General features: G+C 42.9%; 1 protein-coding gene across 1 annotated transcript in view; it reads right to left on the reverse strand.

Moving 5' to 3' along the window:
- FAT4 (FAT atypical cadherin 4) overlaps nt 1-21,780 on the reverse strand; it is a 438,908-nt gene that overhangs the window by 155,512 nt on the left and 261,616 nt on the right. The window contains exon 4 of the mRNA XM_069631121.1: nt 16,541-16,891. Within this exon, the coding sequence (XP_069487222.1) occupies nt 16,541-16,891 (351 nt within the window). The remainder of the gene's footprint in view (nt 1-16,540; nt 16,892-21,780) is intronic.

Below are 21,780 nucleotides of genomic sequence, written 5' to 3' on the forward strand. Positions count from 1 at the left end.
GAGCAAATGATTTAGCCCCGACCCATCCATGTCCAATGCTGAGCAGTAGACATTTTGTCACAGAATCATCTTGCCTGCCTCTCTGCCTGGTAATTAGAGCAAGAGGCATTGCCCATTAGAGCATTGTGCATCCTACCCCACATCAGCCCTGGCATGCCATCTCACTCAGTCCGTAAGACAGCGGAATCGCTTATTGAGTTGATGTTTTCTTTGAGAAAGTTGTCCAAAAGCAGTGGAATGCACACATGCAGACTGCAGAGTGTTCTGTTTATCTTCTCACCATTCAACAGGGATTAAAGAGGGGCTCAAATGGACCTCTAATCCCTGCTGCACGAAGCAGAGAGGATCAGTTTTATATGCTGAGCTTGCATGTGTGTATCTAGGTGTGTATATGCCTCTGTGTCTTTGTTTTTGTGTGTGGCCTCCTGTCTGTGGTTTCCCCCATTTCTTAGTCTGAGTCCCAGGATGGGTCTACGTGTCTATGCATGCACCTACCCATGAGCCTCTTGCCTGCCACTCTGTGCGCCTGCCTGTGCCTCTGTACATTGCTCTGTGACTGTATGTCTGCATATCTTTGGGACTGTACGTCTGTAGGGACATCAACAATGCATGTCTACTACACGTTATGAACACTGAGCAAATATGTGTTTTGGTGCAGAATTCTTGCAACACACACAACGTCTGTGCGTTACTGCTGCAGTGTGGCCACTAAACACAATGGGCCCGATTCATGGAATATGTGCCCGGTTCAAAGTGAATTTGCATTTCTGAAAAGTGACTTTACACTGCCGACACAAACCCCGATTCATGGAACGGTGCAAAGTGTATTTTTGCAGTGCAAAGTCCAGGCAGAGTCAGCGCATAGTCATTTTGCACTACAAAATGACTTTGCCCGGACTTTGCACAGCAAAAATAAACCTTGCACGGTTCCATGAATCAGGGTTTGTGTCGGCAGTGCAAAGTCACTTTTCAGCAGTGCAAATTCACTTTGAACACGGCAAATATTCCATGAATCGTGCCCAATATATGCATTGCTGCCAAAATCCGGATGTATATTATTACAGTGCTACGAAATATGAACATTACTGATGTGGTTACTCTGGCAAAAGTCTGTGATGTGCTGCCCCCCAGATGACCTGCTCTAACAATCTAATGGCCTTCAGAAAAAGAAAATAAAAACATAAAACCACCTTTTTTAATCTCGCCCTACACTGTATTGATTATACTTGCCTCAGTACGCAAGCTTAGATACCAATTGGTTGTAGAGCTTGGTTCCTCCAATACCATACTATTCAATTAAGCAGAATATACTTGTTACTTATTATGGAAGCATAGCACGCTATGGGCAAATATGCAGATCCCTTTCTTGTTTAAATATTTATTTATTATGTAATAACCATTGGATAGCAAAGCCCTAAAGAAAAGACTTCAATACAAACATAGTAGTGCGGTCTGCATGCCTTAATAACCCACCAAACGTGTGAGGAGTAAACACATCAAAATACATGAAGTAAAGCAAGGCGATGGAAATGAAAGTAATGCAAACATTCAACAGGGTTCAGAGTCAGGAGCCCCCTTCCGGTCTCAGTAATGTTATGACTGATCGGACCCATCAATCCCCAAAAAGAAGCAGCTTTCACTGATGCACACATACGAGCCGCTACAGACTGTATTCACGACCTCCTTTGAAGCACCAGGTGTTCTTTATACTTCCGGTAACCGATGAAGGATGGCCCGGCTTGAAGGTAGTTTTGGAATCTATTTGCGATTAAGGCACAGCACATTGTTGTGGCATTAGTGTAATTGGGCTTAGAAGTGCATCGCCGTGGACTTCTGAACTGGCAATGCCGGTTTATTTCGGCATTGTGGAAAGAGCTGGAGCGGTTAAAGGGCAGAAAGCAGTTATTTCCTTTTATGGGGATATCACGATTTGGCACTAGGGAACAACATTTGGTGTGGTTTTGTGGGGCATGGGGGTATTATATGCACACATAGCCTGGGAAACATGTGAATACCTTTGGAAGTTGTGTGCTAACACGTGACTGAAACATGCATCTGTGGCATTTACTGAGGTAATATTGTGATTTGAAGGGGGGGCGCTGCGTGTCACTGACTAGTGCTGGCATTGATTATGGCTGACTTACACTGATTGTTCAGTGCGGAGTTTCTGTCAATTGCACTAACAGTCTAGCACTAATTACGGGGCTCACTGAGAAAAGATGTCTTTCTAGTGCGCCAATAATAAACACATGGCAATCAAGTTGAACCCCCCTTTTGAACACCATCAAATTGCCATTAAAGGTTTAGAAGAAACACATTGGCCCTGATTCATGGATTATTTGCGCCATTCTGCCAGCAAATCCCCATTTGTTAAACAGGGATTTGCGGGCAGAATGGCGCACAAATCCCGTTTTTTTTTTGGCGCTAGTAATCCATGAATCAGGGTCATTGAAAACGGGCCAATGACTGTGGGTGCAGTAAAGGGTTCAGATCACTTTTACAGTTGTTTTAAATCCTAGGTAGTTTTAATATAAGCAATGTTATTTGATCAGTATGAAAAGAAAACTATTGTCATAAACCTTGTCTGAAATTCCTTGGTGAGGGCTGAAATGTCTGTGTAAAATAGTGTTTAAATCAGATGCAGTTTACACCACTGTGTATGGGTGTGTGAGATGACAATTTTAACACACAAACTTTCCCCAAAAATGTATACCATGCATTATCACCACCGGAGTGGTCCCCTGGTGCTCTGGCAGATCTGAAAAGCAAGCGGGTAAGGTAAGTTAGTTGGACTGGGCAGAAAAAGCGCAAAAGAGCAGTGATGTGCTGTTGGCAGCTTCAGTTCGGTTTTCACCTTTCACCGAGCGTAGGTGCGATTTTTCAGTCGGCAGTTGTCATTTGCTGTTGTGCAAGGCTTTGTGTGCTTGGTTTCGTTGTTGTGGTGTCATGGTGTGCATGGATTCTGTTGTGCACTATAGGTGTGGTTGTATTATGTTTAGAATTTGAGAGGTGTAAGCAGAGCAAAGAGATTTTTAGTAGGTCGGTTAGTGGTGGCGCTCCATCGCACCTCGTGCGCCTTGGCCGCCTGTGATACTTATCCTTTACAGGGCAACATATTGTGGTGCGCTGGGGGGGTTTCCTCCTATATTCTGTGCAGGGTTGTGGGTTGACTCCAGGGCTTTTTAGTGGTGATGCCTCCTCCACCCTTCCCGTCCACCCTGTGTCGCGAATAATGGATTTCAACACTGGTGTGCAGCTGCCATCACCTTCCCTGTGCCCATGAGCACTGTGGTCCCTGTAGTTTTTCAGTTCGGTCGCCACTCTTTCCCCTTCAACTCTTATGTCCTCTGTCTCTGCTCCCATCTCTCTCGTTAGCCTCTGTTACGGCCCTCCATGGGAACCGGGGTCTGCCTCCCAATTGTAAGTCCCTCCACCTCTCTGCACTTGTTGTGGTAATGCTTTAATCCTCCGTCTTGCAATATGTGTGTTCATTCCGAGGGGTGTGGGTGCTGCACATTCGTTTTCGCCCGGCCTGAGTTGAAGAGCCAGGTTTTTCTGAGTGTTCTGAGTTTTAGATGGTTGTTTATGTTTCGTATTTATTTCAGGAGGCAGTTCTACATTTTTGCGGCTAAGCAAGAGAATGCTGATCCACCACATTTTTTCCTTGTATACTGTTTAGGTTCCAGGAAGATGTTGTTGCTGGATCTGAGTGTTCTGGTCGGCCGGTAAATGGTGATTTTCTTACAGGAATTCTGCTCTTTGGCCGTGGATTGCTCTGTGCGTTATGAACATTGTTTTGAATGTGATTTGTTTTTTGACTGGCAGCCAATGTAGCATCTTTAGCGCAGGAGTGAAGTGGTCTCTTTGTGAGAGTTTGAGGAGGAGCCTGGCTGCTGCATTCTGCATACATTGCAGTTTCTTCAGTAGATAATCTAGCATTCCGCGGTATAGGTTGTTGACATAGTCTATCCTGGACATGATGACAGAAATGATGGCTAGTGTTTTGTGCGTAAAGGAAAGGAATGGTAGGAACTTTTTGATTGTGTGTAGCTGGATGAAGTATTTCTTGATTATTGTGTTTACTTCCGGTTTTAGTGTTAGCTCTTTGTCCATTAGGATTCCAAGGTTTTTCACAATAATTTATGGCATGGGCGCTATTCCTAGTTCTGTTGGCCATGGGATGTATTGGTTGCTTTCCTGACATTTATAATGTGCCTGTACTGCAAATGGTGTTTCGAGGTTTCACAAGACAAACAAGGGAGGTGGAGGGAACAATGGAGGAGAATAGCAAAAAAAGGTCCTACTATATGCCTGTGACATTCAGATTGTGCAAGTGCAGTACCAAGAAGTGCAGGGGAGAGGGGTCCAATGCTAAGTTCAAGGACAGGGCTGGATCAGGCTCAGTATGGTTGCGGCCCCGCCAGACTAGTACAGAAGGAAGCCCGGTAGGGCAAGAGCAGGGATGGGGGTCAGGGGAGTAGGGGTAAACTGTGCGAGGAGGGCCTGTGCCCTGTATGACTCAGAGAGACCCAGGCAGCCAGTAAAAATCAAAATGTGGCAGAAATGGAAATTAGCAGGGGAGGGGGAGAGGGAAGGAAGAAGAGAAAAGGAGAAAGAGGAAGAATCACAGAATTCTTGAAAAACGATCTTTAAATACTACTCTGTGTTTCAATGTAACTTTCCCAGTATGCATTTAAATACATGATGGATCCAAATCGTTTCACCATCATTCCATGATCGACCACACACCAAACATCCTCTAAATTAGCCTTTACATATTGCGTTTTGACCAGTGATGGTTGCCCAGAGTGATTGCAAAGCACTATTTTCTGAAAACCTCCCAGAATAATTCCTTGGTATAACCAAAAACCCTCTCTAAAGTTGGAAGTGCCATGCCCTTTAGAATGTACAATGTAAAACAATGTTTACTGGCAATTGCTTGTGCATGCACTTCTTACACTCAACCAATCTTATTCTTTTTTAACCACAGAATGTTCACCTCTTTTTGAGGAATTTACCTGTTATTGCCACAATCCCACTCTGCCTTATTGCCCATTTACTGGCTTTTGTAAAGTAATGCTAGCGACTTGCCACATAAAACACTATGGACCTCCGGCTTCACCAAGCTAACTTTTTAATATGCACACATACATAACTCCAAGAGGAAGCACACTATAATTATACAAACAAAAGTTATAATACTTAAAACAATGTAATGGAAAAGAATAACCTCTGAAATGTCAATGAGATAAGTAGCATATGGAATTCTCGACGGGTAGCTCCAACCTTCCTCTATTGGCTGTTCTGCTATGTAGACGACGCATGAAGCCATAGGGCTCGTGCAGTGACAGTTCTTTGTAGGGAGGAGGAAATTACCCTCATAGAAAGTATTAATGCCAATGTCAAAGGCGCCAGTGGTATACGAAAAGAAGCAGCAGAATTATCTTCCTGCACCCTCATCACAAAGCCCATCACCATGCCCCCTCGCATGCACAATGTACACCTCATGACACATGTGCCTGCTGGTTAAAGGCACGTTCAGTGCAGCGCACTGAATTGTATGCTTCAACTTCTTCCTAAACTTTGATTTTAAAACAACACAGTTCCGGACGTTTTCTTTTTAAACTAAAAGTATGCTCTAGGAACAGTAAAACTTAATCTAAAAAAAGTACAGGAGCACCGCTCCCAACCGCTCCCGCCCACTCCGCCCAGTGTGCCAGTCAGATCTTCATGCTGCAATACTGAGTGGGAGTAGGATGAGGATGTTCCATGTAGAAGGGGCAAAGTCAGATTTGCGAAATGTTTGCAATGATAAGCGCTATCACAAAAACTGCTCCGCTGAGCTATCTTCAGAAACCAAGTATGCATGCTGGGTGCCAGTGCTGTTGCCAACCGAGCTATGTGCTTGCCACTTATGCACCGTGTCCTGTGTAGACTTCTGTTTGCTTGTAATGTGCTCATGTTTGTGTCTGAATCCAAAGTATGGCTGCTTATTCAACCAGCGTGGGGATAATGAAGTCAGTCTGCAAACTCAGGCAGATACAAATACAGGACAGGTTTTGTGGCTGAGACAGGGGCCTTATGCCATCACAACAAAGCCAAAAGGATAATGCCTTGCTGAGTCTGGGGTAGGTCTCTTCTTTATGGCCACTTCGAATGCACTTGTTAACCATAGTTATATGATTATTTGCTGATGAGGTGCTCAAAACTCTAAAACACAAATGGCCGGCCGGCAAGCAGCAAAGCAGGTAGAGTAAATGACTCGTTGATAAGCACAGCTGTGCTCTGCCATCCATCTTGCTCAAACAGTCACTGAGAAATGTGTTGGGGGAAATGTGTAACAGGCCACACAGCCTGTCTGGCGATAAGGAGTCACTGAAATGTGATATAAGTGACCTCCTCCCCTCCCAGTTGTTATCACCAGTCCAGATACCAACCATCAAGACTGAGGAGGTCTTGTCAGAAAACGCGAGCCCTTGTTTTGTGCATGTGGCTTGCGTTCATGATTTTGAGGGCTATCTATTTTACAATGCCAATGAAGCGTTAGCACCTTATACAGTCAAGTTGCAGTTTTCTGATGGGGGTGGTTCTTTTGAGTTATCCGATCTTCTAAGGTGTGACTTTGAATTCGTATCTTAGCCTTTATTAGGATGTGTATAAGAACGGGGGACTGTCACAATTCGGCTCAAGTAGGTATTGTTCCTATAATTCATGCACCTATAGTATGTTTATTTATTTATTTATTGTTCATGTATAATACGCTTAATACCAGCAAGCGGTTTCTAAGCACGGGATCGGTATTCATACCTGTGTTACGCTATGTTGTCTTGCTTTCAAGACAAACGCATGATCCCTGAGCTATCCTTCTTCCCGACATATACATGTATAACGTTTCTTCTGCTTTCACTATCCTCTGGGAACTCCCAAGCACAAGTTATACTAACCTGCGTGCAATCAGGGGAGGAATTTGGCCGGCACAAGACAAAGCTGCTCTCCAGACAAAAACTGTCTTGATGAAGCGCAAGGGCCAAACCCTCAATTGCTGCACCTGAAACTCGTCCTTTGCTCAACAGCTCAAACTCAAACAATGAAAATGTTCAAAGCTGTATATATTTCTCATGGTTTACACACATGTCAGGGTGACTATTTTGACAGTGCAAATGAGCACCATACCAATTGCGCATTGAATGCTCAGAAGGAATGAATGCTTGAATTACTAGCACAGACATGTTTGATACATTTGTGATCATTCTCATGTTTCCAAAAAGCATCTTTGTTTTTATGCAAAACAGCCAGCGTCCTACATTCAGGTCACACATATCATTCGACACTTAGCTCTACTCACCCCAGTCCCGCCCACACCACTTAAAATCCGGCCAGAGCCCCGCCCACACCTCAGAACCCCTCCAACCCAAGCGAAGGGAGTTCCCCAGGTAAACTTTGTCAATTTCCAGTACTGTGTGCAATTCCAAATAGAACTGATTTCCTTATTTCCAATCTCGAACACCGATTGTTAGAGTGTGTTGCCAAGTGCCACTGTAATTTTCAACACAACATGGAGCGATTGATCTGTGCAGAATTCAATTTACATCAACGCATTGCAATGTAGATCAATAACGTGAATGTATTCCAATAGAAAAACGATGTGATCCTTTCTTTTATTTAGATAGAAAATGTATAATAACTATTGTGTATTTTCATTCTATACATATTTAAAACCAAATTGAAAACCTTGTAATACATCATTTTGACTAGTTGCAAAAGAAAGGCTGTTTTTTTTTTTGTTTTCACAAAAGAATGTAACCACTTAAAATCAATGATGTATTGGGGCAAAACCAGTGGCAATAATATAATCCTCTTGTGTTGTGTATTTGTGCAATTGATAGTAACTGTTTGGGTTGTGTATGCTATGGTTTACTTCCCCTCTATTTACCTACCCATTTGGACTCCATAGTCTTTCTTTAATTGCCACAATGCTATGTTTCCATTTCAGAACTGTTTTTCTTTCTTCTGCCTGTGTGATTTTTTCTTGCATACATTATTCATATCTGCTATAGCAATGATCAATTTTCCATTCAAAGAAGAACTCAGCACACCCTGACCACTGTCCCTTCACACCCTACCTACTTGTCAGTACTTCCTATTCCCCCATTACTGATTCAATAATAATCTGATCACAACTTACCCACCTACTGATTTATATTAGTTTGGCCTTTTAGGTGTCACTTGCAACACCTATAATCCAAAACTATTGCATTAGAGTAGAGATAGGAGGAAATGGCTTATGAAGAGGGACACACAGCTTGCAGGTGTTGTTTGGTGATTTGACCACTCATTGACTGCCCATGACCATGCTAATCCCTGTTGGTCATTCCCAACAAGTTCCTGCCCCTTCCTGCCAAAAACACGTCTTCACAGGTACTCTTTGAGCTCACTTTATTCAAGCCTTATCATCAAACCTTGCACTTGAAGTGCCTGCAGTGTTTTTCCAAAGCTGTCCTCCGAGAGTTTATGACTTAATTGGAGTTGTAAACCTGCTACTGTTGTAGTATAAATTTCTTAACCAGGACTGACTTCCCCCCACTCGATTTGTGAGCACTATGCGTGTCCTTCACTGAAGTCCTGTTGAAAACAAGCATTGGCAAGGTCAATCGTTTGGCTTGTGTATAAATATTAGGCATTTGCCAGACACTGATATTAGATGCCCGGGTACTCATAACATTTTGCCCCTGCTACCATCAATGGCCAGTAAATACCACTACTGCTGTGCCTGGCAAGTGCCTTTCCCATGCCTAGAGGAAAGCCCAGACTGTTGGCATTGTCAATGCTTGTTTCCAATTGCCCTTTCCACTGAAAGCAGTGATGATTTAGACTGTTTGTGGTGTGGGTCAATGAGCAGCACAGAAGCATTGAGTATATTGAAAGTACATTGAGGGAGTGTGAGGTAGAGTTCATTTCCTGATGCATCCTGGTGATCTACAGAATGACTATCTAGCAAGGATCTAAAGAGGATTCCGCAGGCCATGAATATAGCATTGGCTTGAAGTGTCAATCTCAGCTCTTTTTCAGGGGACTGCTCTGTCTACTGTTTGACATCGCTGCTGTCGTTCTTGGAATCCATTTGTTCTGAGTTCATCCGGGATCCATCACATCATGTTCCAGAGACCACTGCATGATTTCACTGCCTGCATCGTCCATGAAGTATTTCTCACCAGACATATTTCAGTCATTGTACTATTTCTGTTACATGAAGGTATTCATTTTATGTTCATATGGAAAAGGTTGTCAGAACTATCCCTTTTATTTGCATACAGTGCACTGCACCTGGTCAGGTTTTATACAGCAAATTACACATATTGCACTGTACATGGACAAGCTTCATATAGTTCATATAGCAGAAACATGCCCCTAAATTGCTGATAATGCACCCTACAAAACCGTGCTTTAGACAGCAGAGCTACCTCCTAATTTTCATATCCAATACCTTACAGACTCAAGCTTGAGACAGCAGAGCTATCTCCCTAAGTGACCAGCTAATGTTCCAAAGGAAGGAAGGAAATGGTCAGGCAACCAAAGGGAACCCATATGGCCAATACCTATGTCTTCTCTGTGCTTTTATTACCAGATTCAAACCTTCATAAGCACAACTCTCCGACATTCATCCCATAAATCATACCACATTGTGAAAAAGAAAGAGCTAGAGCACATGCCCCATTCCTCTCTTTTGTAGTGTAAATATATTTAAATGGGGGAGACAGTAAATAAATAAATACATAAATAAATCCAGTACCTCCCTGGGAGACAGACTATGCCTTCAGAATATGCTAATCCCTGACAGGTCGTCTCTGTATACCTTTTAGGATAGTCCTTTCAACTTTGATGAGCACTGCATGCCTATTGTGCTCTGGGTTCCTCATTTACCTGCCACACAAAGCTTTGTAAGGAACTTAGGCAGAGATCCTTACCTATCAGGGGACCAGACAGAATGCAAACTCGAGATTGCAGAATTATTGAACTGTCCATTCTATCCTCCATAAGACCAGTGGTAAGAGTGCAGGGTTGCAGGCTATTTTTCCCAGCAAGTACTACTCCCCTTTCCGCCACTAACCTATTCACTTCTAAGATCTCCTACCACCTTACGCTATACACACAAATAACCCACAGACAACTACCATAGGCCTAGCCATTAGCACATTAACACTAAGTGAGCCAAGACTAAGCCCTCCCCTTTAGCCCTATTAAATGCTTCCACATCAGCAGTTATTCAGACCCAAAGTCCAGTAGCCCATCCAATCTCTGGTTCCACCCTATGGATAATCTACTCAAATGTTTCTCTGCTAAACCCATAAAACGCAGATTGGCACACAGGAACTAGGTACTTCTGACCTGCAGCAGTGTTGGCATCTGCCTCTCCCACTGTCCCACTAACACCCTCTCCTTTTTCTTACAGAGCCACATGAATGGAAGCCGAAAACAGTGGCAGAGATGAGCAAAACAAGACCACTTACTTACAAAACCTCTTATAAAAGTGGTGGGGAGTGATAGAAACAGCGCTTTTATTTTCAGCAGATCATCGAGTTAAAATAAGTTTCTTAACCATGATTCCCATTTGATTCAGTTTCCCTGCTCTTTCAAATCACTGGAGGAGGATCTCTTTGCTCTGGAGATTGCAGGATGTCCAGGTCCTCCTGTGCCAAGTCTGAGTCACGCCCAGTGCCTGCTTAAGGCACAATTGAGCGGTGCACATGCACAGAGGCACACCAAACAAAGGGTGCTTCGGAGCACCACATCGTCCCTTAAGCCGGCCCTGACAACCTTTTTGAAGTCGTGGAGCAACCAACTTCAAAGTGACATTCTAGAGGCAGTGAGGCGGTCGCCTCACTGCATCTAGAACGTACTTTTGGAGTTCAGAGCATCCCTACTTCAAAAAGCCCAACTCCAAAGTAACGTTCTAGTTACTGTGCGGTGAGTGCTGCACAGCAACTGGAACGTTACATCCTGCCCTGCCCCACTGCGCATGACAGGAAACCAGCTTCCTGGTTTCCTGTCTGCATGGTGGAGGTTGCCACGCGGGAGTCCTTCCAGAGGAAGATGGATTCGGTCGGATTAGAAGAAGGGAGCATGTAAGAAAAACAAATGTTCTGTGTGTGTGCGCACACATGAATTTGTGCCGCATGTATGCGTGCATGCAAGGATCTGTGTTATGTAGTATCATGTCATGTGTGTGTTACTATGAATGAGCGAGTGTAGTATGGTGTATGAGTGCACGAGTGAATGTTGTGTATGGATGGGGCTTGCTGTGGCATGCCTTTTAATTCTGTCCATCTATAAAGCAAGCATGAGCATATGCTTTCTTTATCATAGATGCCCAGATTTAAACGTCATGTCACAGTACAAAGGGCTAGACTGCTCTAACCAAAATTCCAGTCTTTTCCCCGTAATAATTTAACATATAATATGTTTTAACTAAGTTAGAGTGGCATTTTGGGGCAGCCACACCAGCCCTTTATTGCTGTGGCATGACTTTTTATTCTGGGCATCTATGCTAAAGCAAGCATGGTATGTGTTATTACTGTGCTGAACTGCCATTTTGGACCAGCTTGTCTAGCCCTTTCTTACTGAGGCATGAGTGTTAAAGGACCCAACTTTGCTTTAAAAAAAAATGGCGGCATGGCATGTTATTCTGGGCCAGCTACGCGCAAATGAACCAGAAAGGGGGTTGCACACCCATAAACCTCGCACGAGTTGGGGGGAGACCTGGGGCCGGCACTGGTCATGGTATCATTAAATTCCACAATCTTGTGGTGACAATTGTAGGAAACGTTGAAAGAGCACTGCAGGTTCAACTGTGACAGTGTTGCACAGTGGTATGGAAAACAGTTTTTATGCTGCCGCACATGAACCCAAACACTACTGCCTCCAAATGATTTTTTTTGCATGTGCACCCCTGGAAAATGTTACCCCCTCTGTGCTCAAAATTGCCCAACGAGATCCCATCACTTGCCCAAAGTGAGCTTTATAATGCATTCTTAGAAGAAGGACTATTACATAATCCGACCAGATGTGCAACATGTGTTGAAGGCAGGGTGGGTCGACATGTGTTAGCTCACACTGCTCGCCTGCAGCGGCGGCCTACGAGCAGATGAAGGTTTCCAAGCAGCAGAGAGATGCTTGCAGGTGGTCAACAGTTCACTAACTGTCTTAGGCAATTTGACTTTGACAGAAAGCCCAGTGCTCTGGATTTTAAGTTGTATATAACACATCATAACACATAGCACAATATCACGAACGTGGCATGCATCACTGCTGGAGTATCGCATTTTCATGGGCGGTTACTCGCAATGCGTTTCCAGATGTTGGCTACACAGTTTGCTTCCTTAAATGGTCCAGTTACTGTGCAATGAATTATTTATAACATAATGCGGCAATCAGTTACATAAACCACTCCAGGGGATGGACAGCGGGATACATTGGGACATATAAGGAAGATATAGTTTGACAGATTCAACAGGCAAGATATGATTGGTTGAACCTGGGCTTCTTCTCAGCAGCTCATTGTATTAACTACTGGGCCATTAAACTGACATTTGGAAGCCAATTTAATACAGAGAATGTTGCAGACATATTTGAGTTCTTATTAAAAAAAGGAACTGTCATTCCTAGAGTGCAAGACGTTTTTTAGTGACAACCCGCAAAATGTCGGTTGAGCCCTTTTTAAAAACCACAGTCTGTAAGCGGCCTTGCGCTTCTATGCTTGGGTCCCAAAGAAATGCACAGCTCGTTCCAGAAAGAGTTGAGCAACTGTCATTCATTTGGAACGTTCCGAGGACCGTTAAGTGCAAGCAGACAGTTTGAGGTTGACGGGAAAATCTGTGACAGGCAAAATTCATACAACATGTCCCACTCTGTGTCACTCAAGAGGGATCATAAACAAAAATAATGTGGCGGGATTTAGCAGTCACGAGCCCGTACAGAAGCAGTAACAGTTTTCCTGTGTCGATGACTTCAGCCCACGTCTTTTATCAGGCTTGCAGGCCTCCCTCAGACCTTGCGACGTTGCCCCACACAGCCTAATCTCTCAGGCTAAATATTTAATGGTTCAAGTTTAAATAGCTTAAGGGAAATGTAAACGAGAAAGAAAGGTTACACAAGTTAGAGAACACTTTCCAACAGATTGGAACATGTGCTCTCGTGTGCTGCAGGATGAACACTAAGTATTTAGTTCCCTGTGAACTTTGAATTTATTTGGGCTTTTTGCCCTAAAAATAAGAATTTGAAAATAAAAACAGATAGTATATTTCGTTCTGGGATTACCTTAGAAAATGAAAAAAATAAAGCATGTTCAGTTCTGAAAACTTGCAATCTGCAAAAGGCAACTTTGTTAAGAACAAACAAATGGAAAAAATAGTTTGGAATATGTTTCCGAGGTTCCAGTTCTTCTGCAGTGGCATACCCCGACGAGGGGAGGTATTTCCTCTGGTCCCCAATAGACAGGTGTGCACAGATCACAGGGGTTCAGTCAACCAATCCAGTGAAAGGCAGATATAATCTCAACAAAAACTGATGGGCAAATCTAAAAATAAGTAATACAGTATTATACTGCATAGGGCAACTAAACAATTATACAGAAGCCTGCCCAATCCTTACCCACACATCTAAAAACCTTGCCCAACCCTGCCCCCTTTGATACACCACTGCCTTTGTTCCCCTCCCCATCCCAACCACTGGGCACCTGGGAAAGTATCTTCTCTGCAATACGATTCCACCTGCAGCAAAGTTCCACCATCAACCAGAAGAAATATTCTCAACAATGTGCCCTTCCAAACAACCGCAACGATGAGGCTCTTACCCTCCACTCTCCTCTAATACTCTCGCAGTCTTTCTATTGCAGCAAAGGACGGTGTCATCTGGGCTCTATGAATTCCAAAAGGAACACATGCTGAATTACATAGCTCCAAGTCACTCCTAAAGTAGGCAGCGTGCACACAATCCTAAAATCCCAATTCTAGGCGTATATTCAGTGGTGAGATATAACCGAGGCACTCGCCGAACATTTTTTGGGGGAATCCCATCACAGTGCATTTCAGAAAAGGCCTATAATCATACACTGTACGTGGGCAGGTGGGAAAAGAGAAAAGCTCCAGTACCCCTAACAGAGACAAACTTAGGATGCTGTTGCATCCAACAATAAAGAAGGAACATTGTTAGATGTAGTGATTCACAATGTTAATGTTAATGAGTCTTGTACCGCGCACTGTTGCCACTTGCGTGGTCTCTTGGCGCTCTGCCCGATCTGCAATGGAAGGGGGATAGGAGTTTGTTAGTGAGATTGAGAGGGAGAAGAGCAAGAGCGCTTTGGTGTGCTGTTGGCAGCTTCAGTATGGAGAAACGTGTCCATGAGCGTATGTGCGTTTTTGAATTGGTAGCCGTCATGTGGTGTTGAGTTATGATTGTGCGTCGTTTGGTTTCATGTTGGATGTTGTGAAGCGTGTGTGGTTTTTGGTGCGGTAGAGGTATGGTTGTGTTTAGTTCAGAGTTTGAGGATGAGTATACGGATTGGTGTGTTTTTAATACTTTTAGTTAGAAGCAACACATTTCCAACCTTCAACAATCCATTAAAGTGTGATACATGTTACATGTCCTACCCCCAACTGCCAATTAAGTGCAGCACATTTCCTGCCCCCAGCAAACCATCTAAGTGTGATACATTTCCTGAAAGCAAACAACCAGTTAAGTGTAGCATATTTCCTGCCACCAGCAAACCATCTAAGCGCGATACATTCCCTGCTCCCAACAACCAGTTAAGTGCAACACGTTTCCTGCACCCAACAATGCATCTAAGTGTGATACATTTCCTGTCCCAACAACCAATTGACTTAAGTGAAGCACATTTCCTGCCCCCAACAATCTATCTAAGTGTGATAATTGTCCTGCCCCCAACAGCAAGTAAAGTTAAATGTGGCACATTACCTGCCCCCAACAATCTAAGTGCAGCACATGTGCCACCCTAACACCCAGTTAAGTGTGGCAAATTTCCTGCCCACAACTATCGATCTAAATGTGATACATCTCCTGCCCCCACTTACCCCAACAACCAGTTAAGTTAAGTGTGGCAAATTTCGGTCCCATGTGTTAATATCCCAGCAAACATATTGTCATACAATAATATTGCTATATTTTTGTGGCGATATTAAGCCTGGGAACCTGCGCGGGATGCCCCCGCAAAACCCATAATTTTTTTAATGGAGCGGCGGACACCCGCGCAACCCCCGGTCCCAATAATCCCATCAATTATTCCCACTAATAATACATATACATGGTGATATTATTGGTGGGGATAATATTACCTGAAAACCACAGTTCCTGCCCCCAACAATCTATCTAAGTGCAGCACATTTCCTGCCCACAACAATCCATCTAAGTGCAATACATTTTGTGCCACCAACAACCAGTTAAGCATGGCACATTTCCTGCCCACAACTATCAATCTAAATGTGATACATTTACTGGCTCTACATACCCAAACAACCAGTTAAGTTAAGTGTGGCACATTACATGTCCCCCAACAATCCATATAAATACAATACATTTCCTACACCGATATTGCTAACCTATACACGCAGTGTCGATGCATGATATGGCCAACCTATACAGTTTGGACAAAATGTAAAAGACTCACTCAATTAGTTTGGAGAGAGATATTAGGTAATACGAGCAGTGGGGTTTTACTGGTGTACAGTAATGGCTGTACTCCCCACCCACACCACACCTTCCTTTCCTGTTGCTGCGGGTTGACTGCGTCAGGTGTCCCAGGTGAACACAGGTAAACACACACTGGAGATACTAAGTAGGGAGCTGCCCTTTGCCTCTGGCTCTTAGCCGATGGCTGATTGGGCAACTCTGCACTAGGAGAACCTCTGAAGAGGAGGTTCCAGTTTTGTTGGTTAGGGATCGGGTGCAGGGAGGGCGGGAACATAGAGAAGGAAAACTCTCCAATGCAGCCAGCAAACACGGACACAAACAGAACAAGAACGCACAATGGAAACACACACAATGCTCAAGGACAATCACTGGAGCTTGCACTCCGAGCAAATGGAGTGAGAAACCCCTGAAAAAGGTTGAAGAGCACTCAATGCTTGAACTAGGTTATGGTCTTGTGGGTTGGGGTCGGGCCAATTGGAGAGCAGGAAGGGCGGGAAGACGGAAAAGGAAAACACTAGGATGCAGCCAGCAGACACGGATACAATTAAAACAAGAATGCACATTGTATCAGGTTGCCTCCAGTTGATGATGTACGCAAGTCAAAGATAGCCAATGAACAATGATGTCTGTGTAAGTATCCCAGTGGCACTCAAACTGTTGCAAATTGAGTCCTGCCGGCTTTGGTTGTAGCTTCACTTATGGAACGTTTGTTTCTTTAACATTGTTGTCACTCATAGCACATTTCAACGTCATACTCACAATCAAGTGGATAAAATGGAGAAAAAAATCAAAATCACAGTGTGTCATGGTAAAATATTTAAAGTATAAAAATACTTACCATCGTCAGCATCAGTGACATTAAAGATGAGGATAGTAGATCCCAGAGGAAGATTCTCCATCAAAGATGTGCTGTACGAGGCCATGTCAAACACGGGAGCATTATCGTTGACATCTAGGATGTTGAAATAAACCTTGACAAATGTGGACTGTCCTCCGCCATCTTCAGCCTGAACTGTGAGGATATAATATTGCTGCACCTCATAGTCCAATATTCGAGTCACGTTGAACACTCCAGTTACAGGGTTCAGGAAGAACATGCCGTCTTCATCATCTTCGCTCACTGCATATGTTATTTCACCATTGATTCCTGAGTCATCATCAGTAGCCAAGATGGCAGCCACAATGGAACCTGCATACCAGAGACACAAAGACACTGTGAGGGTGAACATGGCAATTCTAAAAATTAAACAAGCTTAAAAAACGGATTATAAGATAATAAGAATTCAGTTCTATGTTTTACAACACACTCCACTAATTGCCCAATTAGAAAAATCACTATGTTTGTATAAGCCCATGATGCACATCTAAAATGGGGTCGAAATAATCAAACAGGTTTTAATACTTTTCAGGGTTGTGTGAACTGTCTATCGTCCGGAATCGCAAAGTGAATTTCAATGGGATTTTTCCCATTGAAAAACATTTTTTGAATCACGCCCTCTGTCTTTTCCTCATGGTGACATAATATGTCCTGATAATGGGCCCAGAAAAATCAAACACAAGAGAAAATAGTATTGGTATGTGAAAGTGATAACCAGTGTTATTCAGTTTGGCACTACAAGCAAAGTAAATAACAAATAAGCTGATTCAAGTGAAGAGGCATTCCTCAATATAAAAAAAAAACAGTGACATTAAGAATGACGTCATTTGACGTTTGTGCTGAACATGTGAGTAAACATTTAGCTCAGCAGGAACCATATGGGTGAAATGGTTTCTAAAGAGGTTAGTGCTCAACTGTGTAATTCATTGTTGTATTATATGTTTTTATGCATTGCCTGTGTCACACTGGTCAACTAAGCATATTTTCTATAACTCGTGGTAGGCACTGCCAGCTTACTGTTGCATTTTGTCAACCCTCCTACTGTTAGCAAATGATCCTTCCTGAACACCATCTCCCTCGGCGGCTTAACATGGACAAGGGGGTGTTTCTTCGCTGTTGGCTCCTCTGCATTCCCTTGCCGATCCCCTCAGCCTTAAGTTCAGAGGCACTTCAATGAACTGACTTGGTGCACCCCCAGCTAATGAGACCAACTTGCACTCACCATGCCACTGCACGAAAACCACAACGAGGGACTCCATTTAAATACTCTAGGCGCCTCGGAAGCTTCACACCAAACCCATGCATGGCAAGTGCTGTCACACTCATACCAGTCTCGGGAAGATAGCTCAGGGGCAACGTGCTCACCTTAGAAGCAAGACAACGTGGAGCAACACAGGTTCGATCCCTCTGTCAGTAATTCAGGCCTGTTACTCAATGGACAAACGAGGGCATTCTCTGCTTCTTGCTTTGCACTAATCTTCACTGAAACACCCACATGAAAATGAAGGCAAAGGAAGCCCAATTGAAGCTCCACCATACGTACAAAATATTGAATGTCCTCTGAATCAATGTTTGGTCAATACTACTACAAAGGTTTGTCTATGGCAAGTCATTTTTTTCTAGACAACCTAGGATTGACTCTATTGTTTCCATTCTCAAACTATAACGGTGATTTTTGTAATCGATTTGTATTTCATTTTGGCAGAACCTTGACACGCTCCCAATTTTCATCCCATCCGAAAATCTCTCCCACCACTCATTTTGTCATAGGGAAGCAAATACAAAGCATGAGTTTTGGGTAGTGCTGCTGTGTTCAGATCAATGCACAATCATGGCTCTAATTGGTGTGTAGTAGCACCTGGAGTGTTCCAAGTGCCAGATGGAAATACCAATAAATGATATTAGACCCAAATATCCAGACAGACTCAAAGACTATTGCAAAATACTCCTTTATTATCAGTTCAAATGAAGTAGGTAAACCTGGTGAACAAACGGATTGCAGCTCACTTACTCTCATCTCAATTTCAATTACACAAAGGCTTTATACCTCGATGTACGTCAGCTATGATGTCATCCTACGTGGCAATCAGTAAAAATCTATCAAAAGGAAGGATTGGTTAAGGGAACATATATACCTATATTTCATTTAGGTGTTAGTAACATAATTGGCTGACCCTTATCTGGTATGCACGCCTTGAACTACCTCTAACTATGTATAATACAGATTAATAGCAGAATAACTGCAGTGCATTAGCTACTGCAACAATGTATAGTACACTGCTATATAGGTCTTCATGAGTGGTTGGCATTCTCTGCCAACCTTGGACATTTGGCTCATTAGCAGCACGTAAGCGCAAAAAAACCCAGGTCCTGGGCATAAAATCAGTCCACAGCCCACTTGGCCAATTAGCCTAACATCTCTCATCAGTTAGGCCCTAAGCCAATGCTTCTTCTCTGTAGTTGACCGTGCTAACTGTTCTCTTCCTTGGGACTTTAAGGGAGTATAGGTACATCACTATCTTCAATTGGAGCTTAATGGATAGGCCTTGTTTCCCAGTCCTGAATCACGTTTGAGGAGACCACGATTTTGTCAATTGTAACGTTTTAGTTAGTGCTATTTAATTCAATTATGCTGGGTGCTATTACTCCTCTTGGCCTCTGGAGACTTGGTTGTTCCGTCTTGCATATACATTCTGCATCTTTTTATGGTTCAATACCTGGCACTTTACTTAATCTAAGAGAAAGATGTTGTGTGTATGTAGCTTGTCCTCTTTGACTCCCATTGTGCCTTGCAGTTACCTCTTGATGTGGCATCCTTAATAGCAAGCCAAACAGATATTCTTTGTTTTTCACACAAAGCTGTTTTCCAGCACCTGTCAGCGCTGCAGCCATGTTCTCTCTGCTTTAGGCTTCTTAGCGTACTATTATACAAAACCGACGTCCATCTTTTCATCATGGTTGCTATACCAGAGTTATATTTTCTACTGCAGCAGGCTTCTATATTTCTTATCTACCTTGCATTTCTGATTATATACATCTACTGATTCTCTTCTCACTTATTTATTAGTGTACATGATTTATTCATATTTGCATAAATGTTTAATTTGTTTCTTCAATTACATCTTCACTCTTTAAGTATTCTTATATCGTTTCAGTGTGTCCTTGTGTCTTCTCTTTATGACTTTACTTTACTCTGGTCTGATTTCACTTATAGCTCTTCTAGGTTCAATGGTGTATGCAGACATCCTTCAACCACATCAGTGTTAGGGAACATTTGATATGATTGTTTGAGTGCATAATGTCTCTCATATCTTTGATGCAGCATTGGGATAATACCTGGTGTTATGCACAGTGCTTTCTTGCTGTTCTTCCAATATGACACAGGTGAGGGCGCGGGCACTAGAGATGATGTGTATATCTGCCTCTCTACAAAGGTGTGCAAAACACAGCTGCACACCAGATTATCAGCACCCGCTCCATCAAGACGCAAAATTGGACGTTACAGAGAACAAGTTAAGTTGTAAAGTTCTGACAATCTCTTTAGTTAGGATTATATGCAAAAAGGATTGCTTACTAATATAATTCATACACAAAATATTAAATTGTCAGAGCATTCTAAGAGGCTTTGGCATCCAGCAACAAACAAATAGTATTACAAGAAAATGTAATGGTGTCATGAACGGGCCTAAATGGTTTGAGGCAAAGAAGATAGACTGTGCGTGCCACTCTCAGAATTTAGAACATTAGCCTGCGACGTATCTAGATAGGAATGTGAATGTTAGCATGTGCCACACTTAGATTTTAGAACATTAGCCTGCGCCGTATCTAGATAGGATTGTGAATGTTAGCATGTGCCACACTTAGATTTTAGAACATTAGCCTGCATCGTATCTAGATAGGATTGTGAATCTCAGCATATGCCACACTTGGATTACATTGTGAAAGTTAGCAGGCGCTACACTTAGACGGAAGTAGGAAGGCTAACCATTGACACACTAGATGGATTTGCCAATGTTAGTATGTGCCATATTTAGATGGAACTATGAAGATTACCAAGCACAACACTCAAAGGAACTGAGAATGCTAGCCTGTCCCACACGTGTCACACACTTATATAGAATTATGCACGTTAGCCTGCGCCGCATCTAGATGGGGTTGTGAAGGTTGGCGAGGGCCACACTTAGACGGAATTACATAGATCAGCAAGTGCTACACTTAGACAGAACTGTGAATGTTAGCATGCTAAATGACATATAGCCCACTAACAAATATAAGCTCAAACTCTCACCATACTTATCTCACTCAAAAACTCACACAACCATCTCTTGCACAACAAGCCGCACGCACTTCACCACACCGCAACAACACATAAGCCGCACCAACAGCACACGCGAACTGACACCGAACCAAATCTCGCACCAAAGCCCAGCACCCGGTGTATACCACCGAGTTGAAGCTGCCAACAGTACACTACTCCTCTCACTATCCTACTCCTTCTTCACCTTACTAACCCATCCCACCTTCTCGTTTGCAGATCCACCAGAGCGCCTCGGGACCAATTCCGTTGGTGACGGTGCGCTATACAAGTACCTTTAACATAACATAACATACCAGGGAAAGTTACTTCTTTACACTTGCCAAAGCAACGAAGTGTAACTTTTAGAAAAGAGAATTATGTTTTATTTATTTATTTATGTATTTCTTTATATATTACAACGAATCTTCTGGCAGAACCTGGTATGAACTCCTGTGAATAGACCACTGTCATTAATGCATAACATATGATCATTCATTCAATGTTTACATATCAATTAAATAACCAAAATAGTCTTATATGCCAGACAGAACAGTTGATTTAATATGTTGTCCAATGCTTCACAGATGTAACCACCCATCATCAGGTACACATCTGTGAACAATAACATACGGAAGTCCCCATTACATATAGATAAACCTAATCGATAAACCTTATTATATAGCATCAGGCATCGTATTCAAATGTGTTTGTACTTGCCTTTGTTGTGTCTGATCACATACAAAAAGTTCAACATCAAAACAGTGTGGCTATCAAAAAAGACATAAAGACAATTCTAAGTATCATGTTTGAAATAATATGAGTTAATTCAGAAGAATGGAATATAATGCAATAGGATCACACCTATTACGCTCTTGACTTCAAGGCCACATTGCCCTGGTGTCTG

The sequence above is a fragment of the Ambystoma mexicanum genome, chromosome 6q, assembly GCF_040938575.1.
Source record: "Ambystoma mexicanum isolate Mex_15411 chromosome 6q, UKY_AmexF1_1, whole genome shotgun sequence".
NCBI lineage: Eukaryota > Metazoa > Chordata > Amphibia > Caudata > Ambystomatidae > Ambystoma > Ambystoma mexicanum.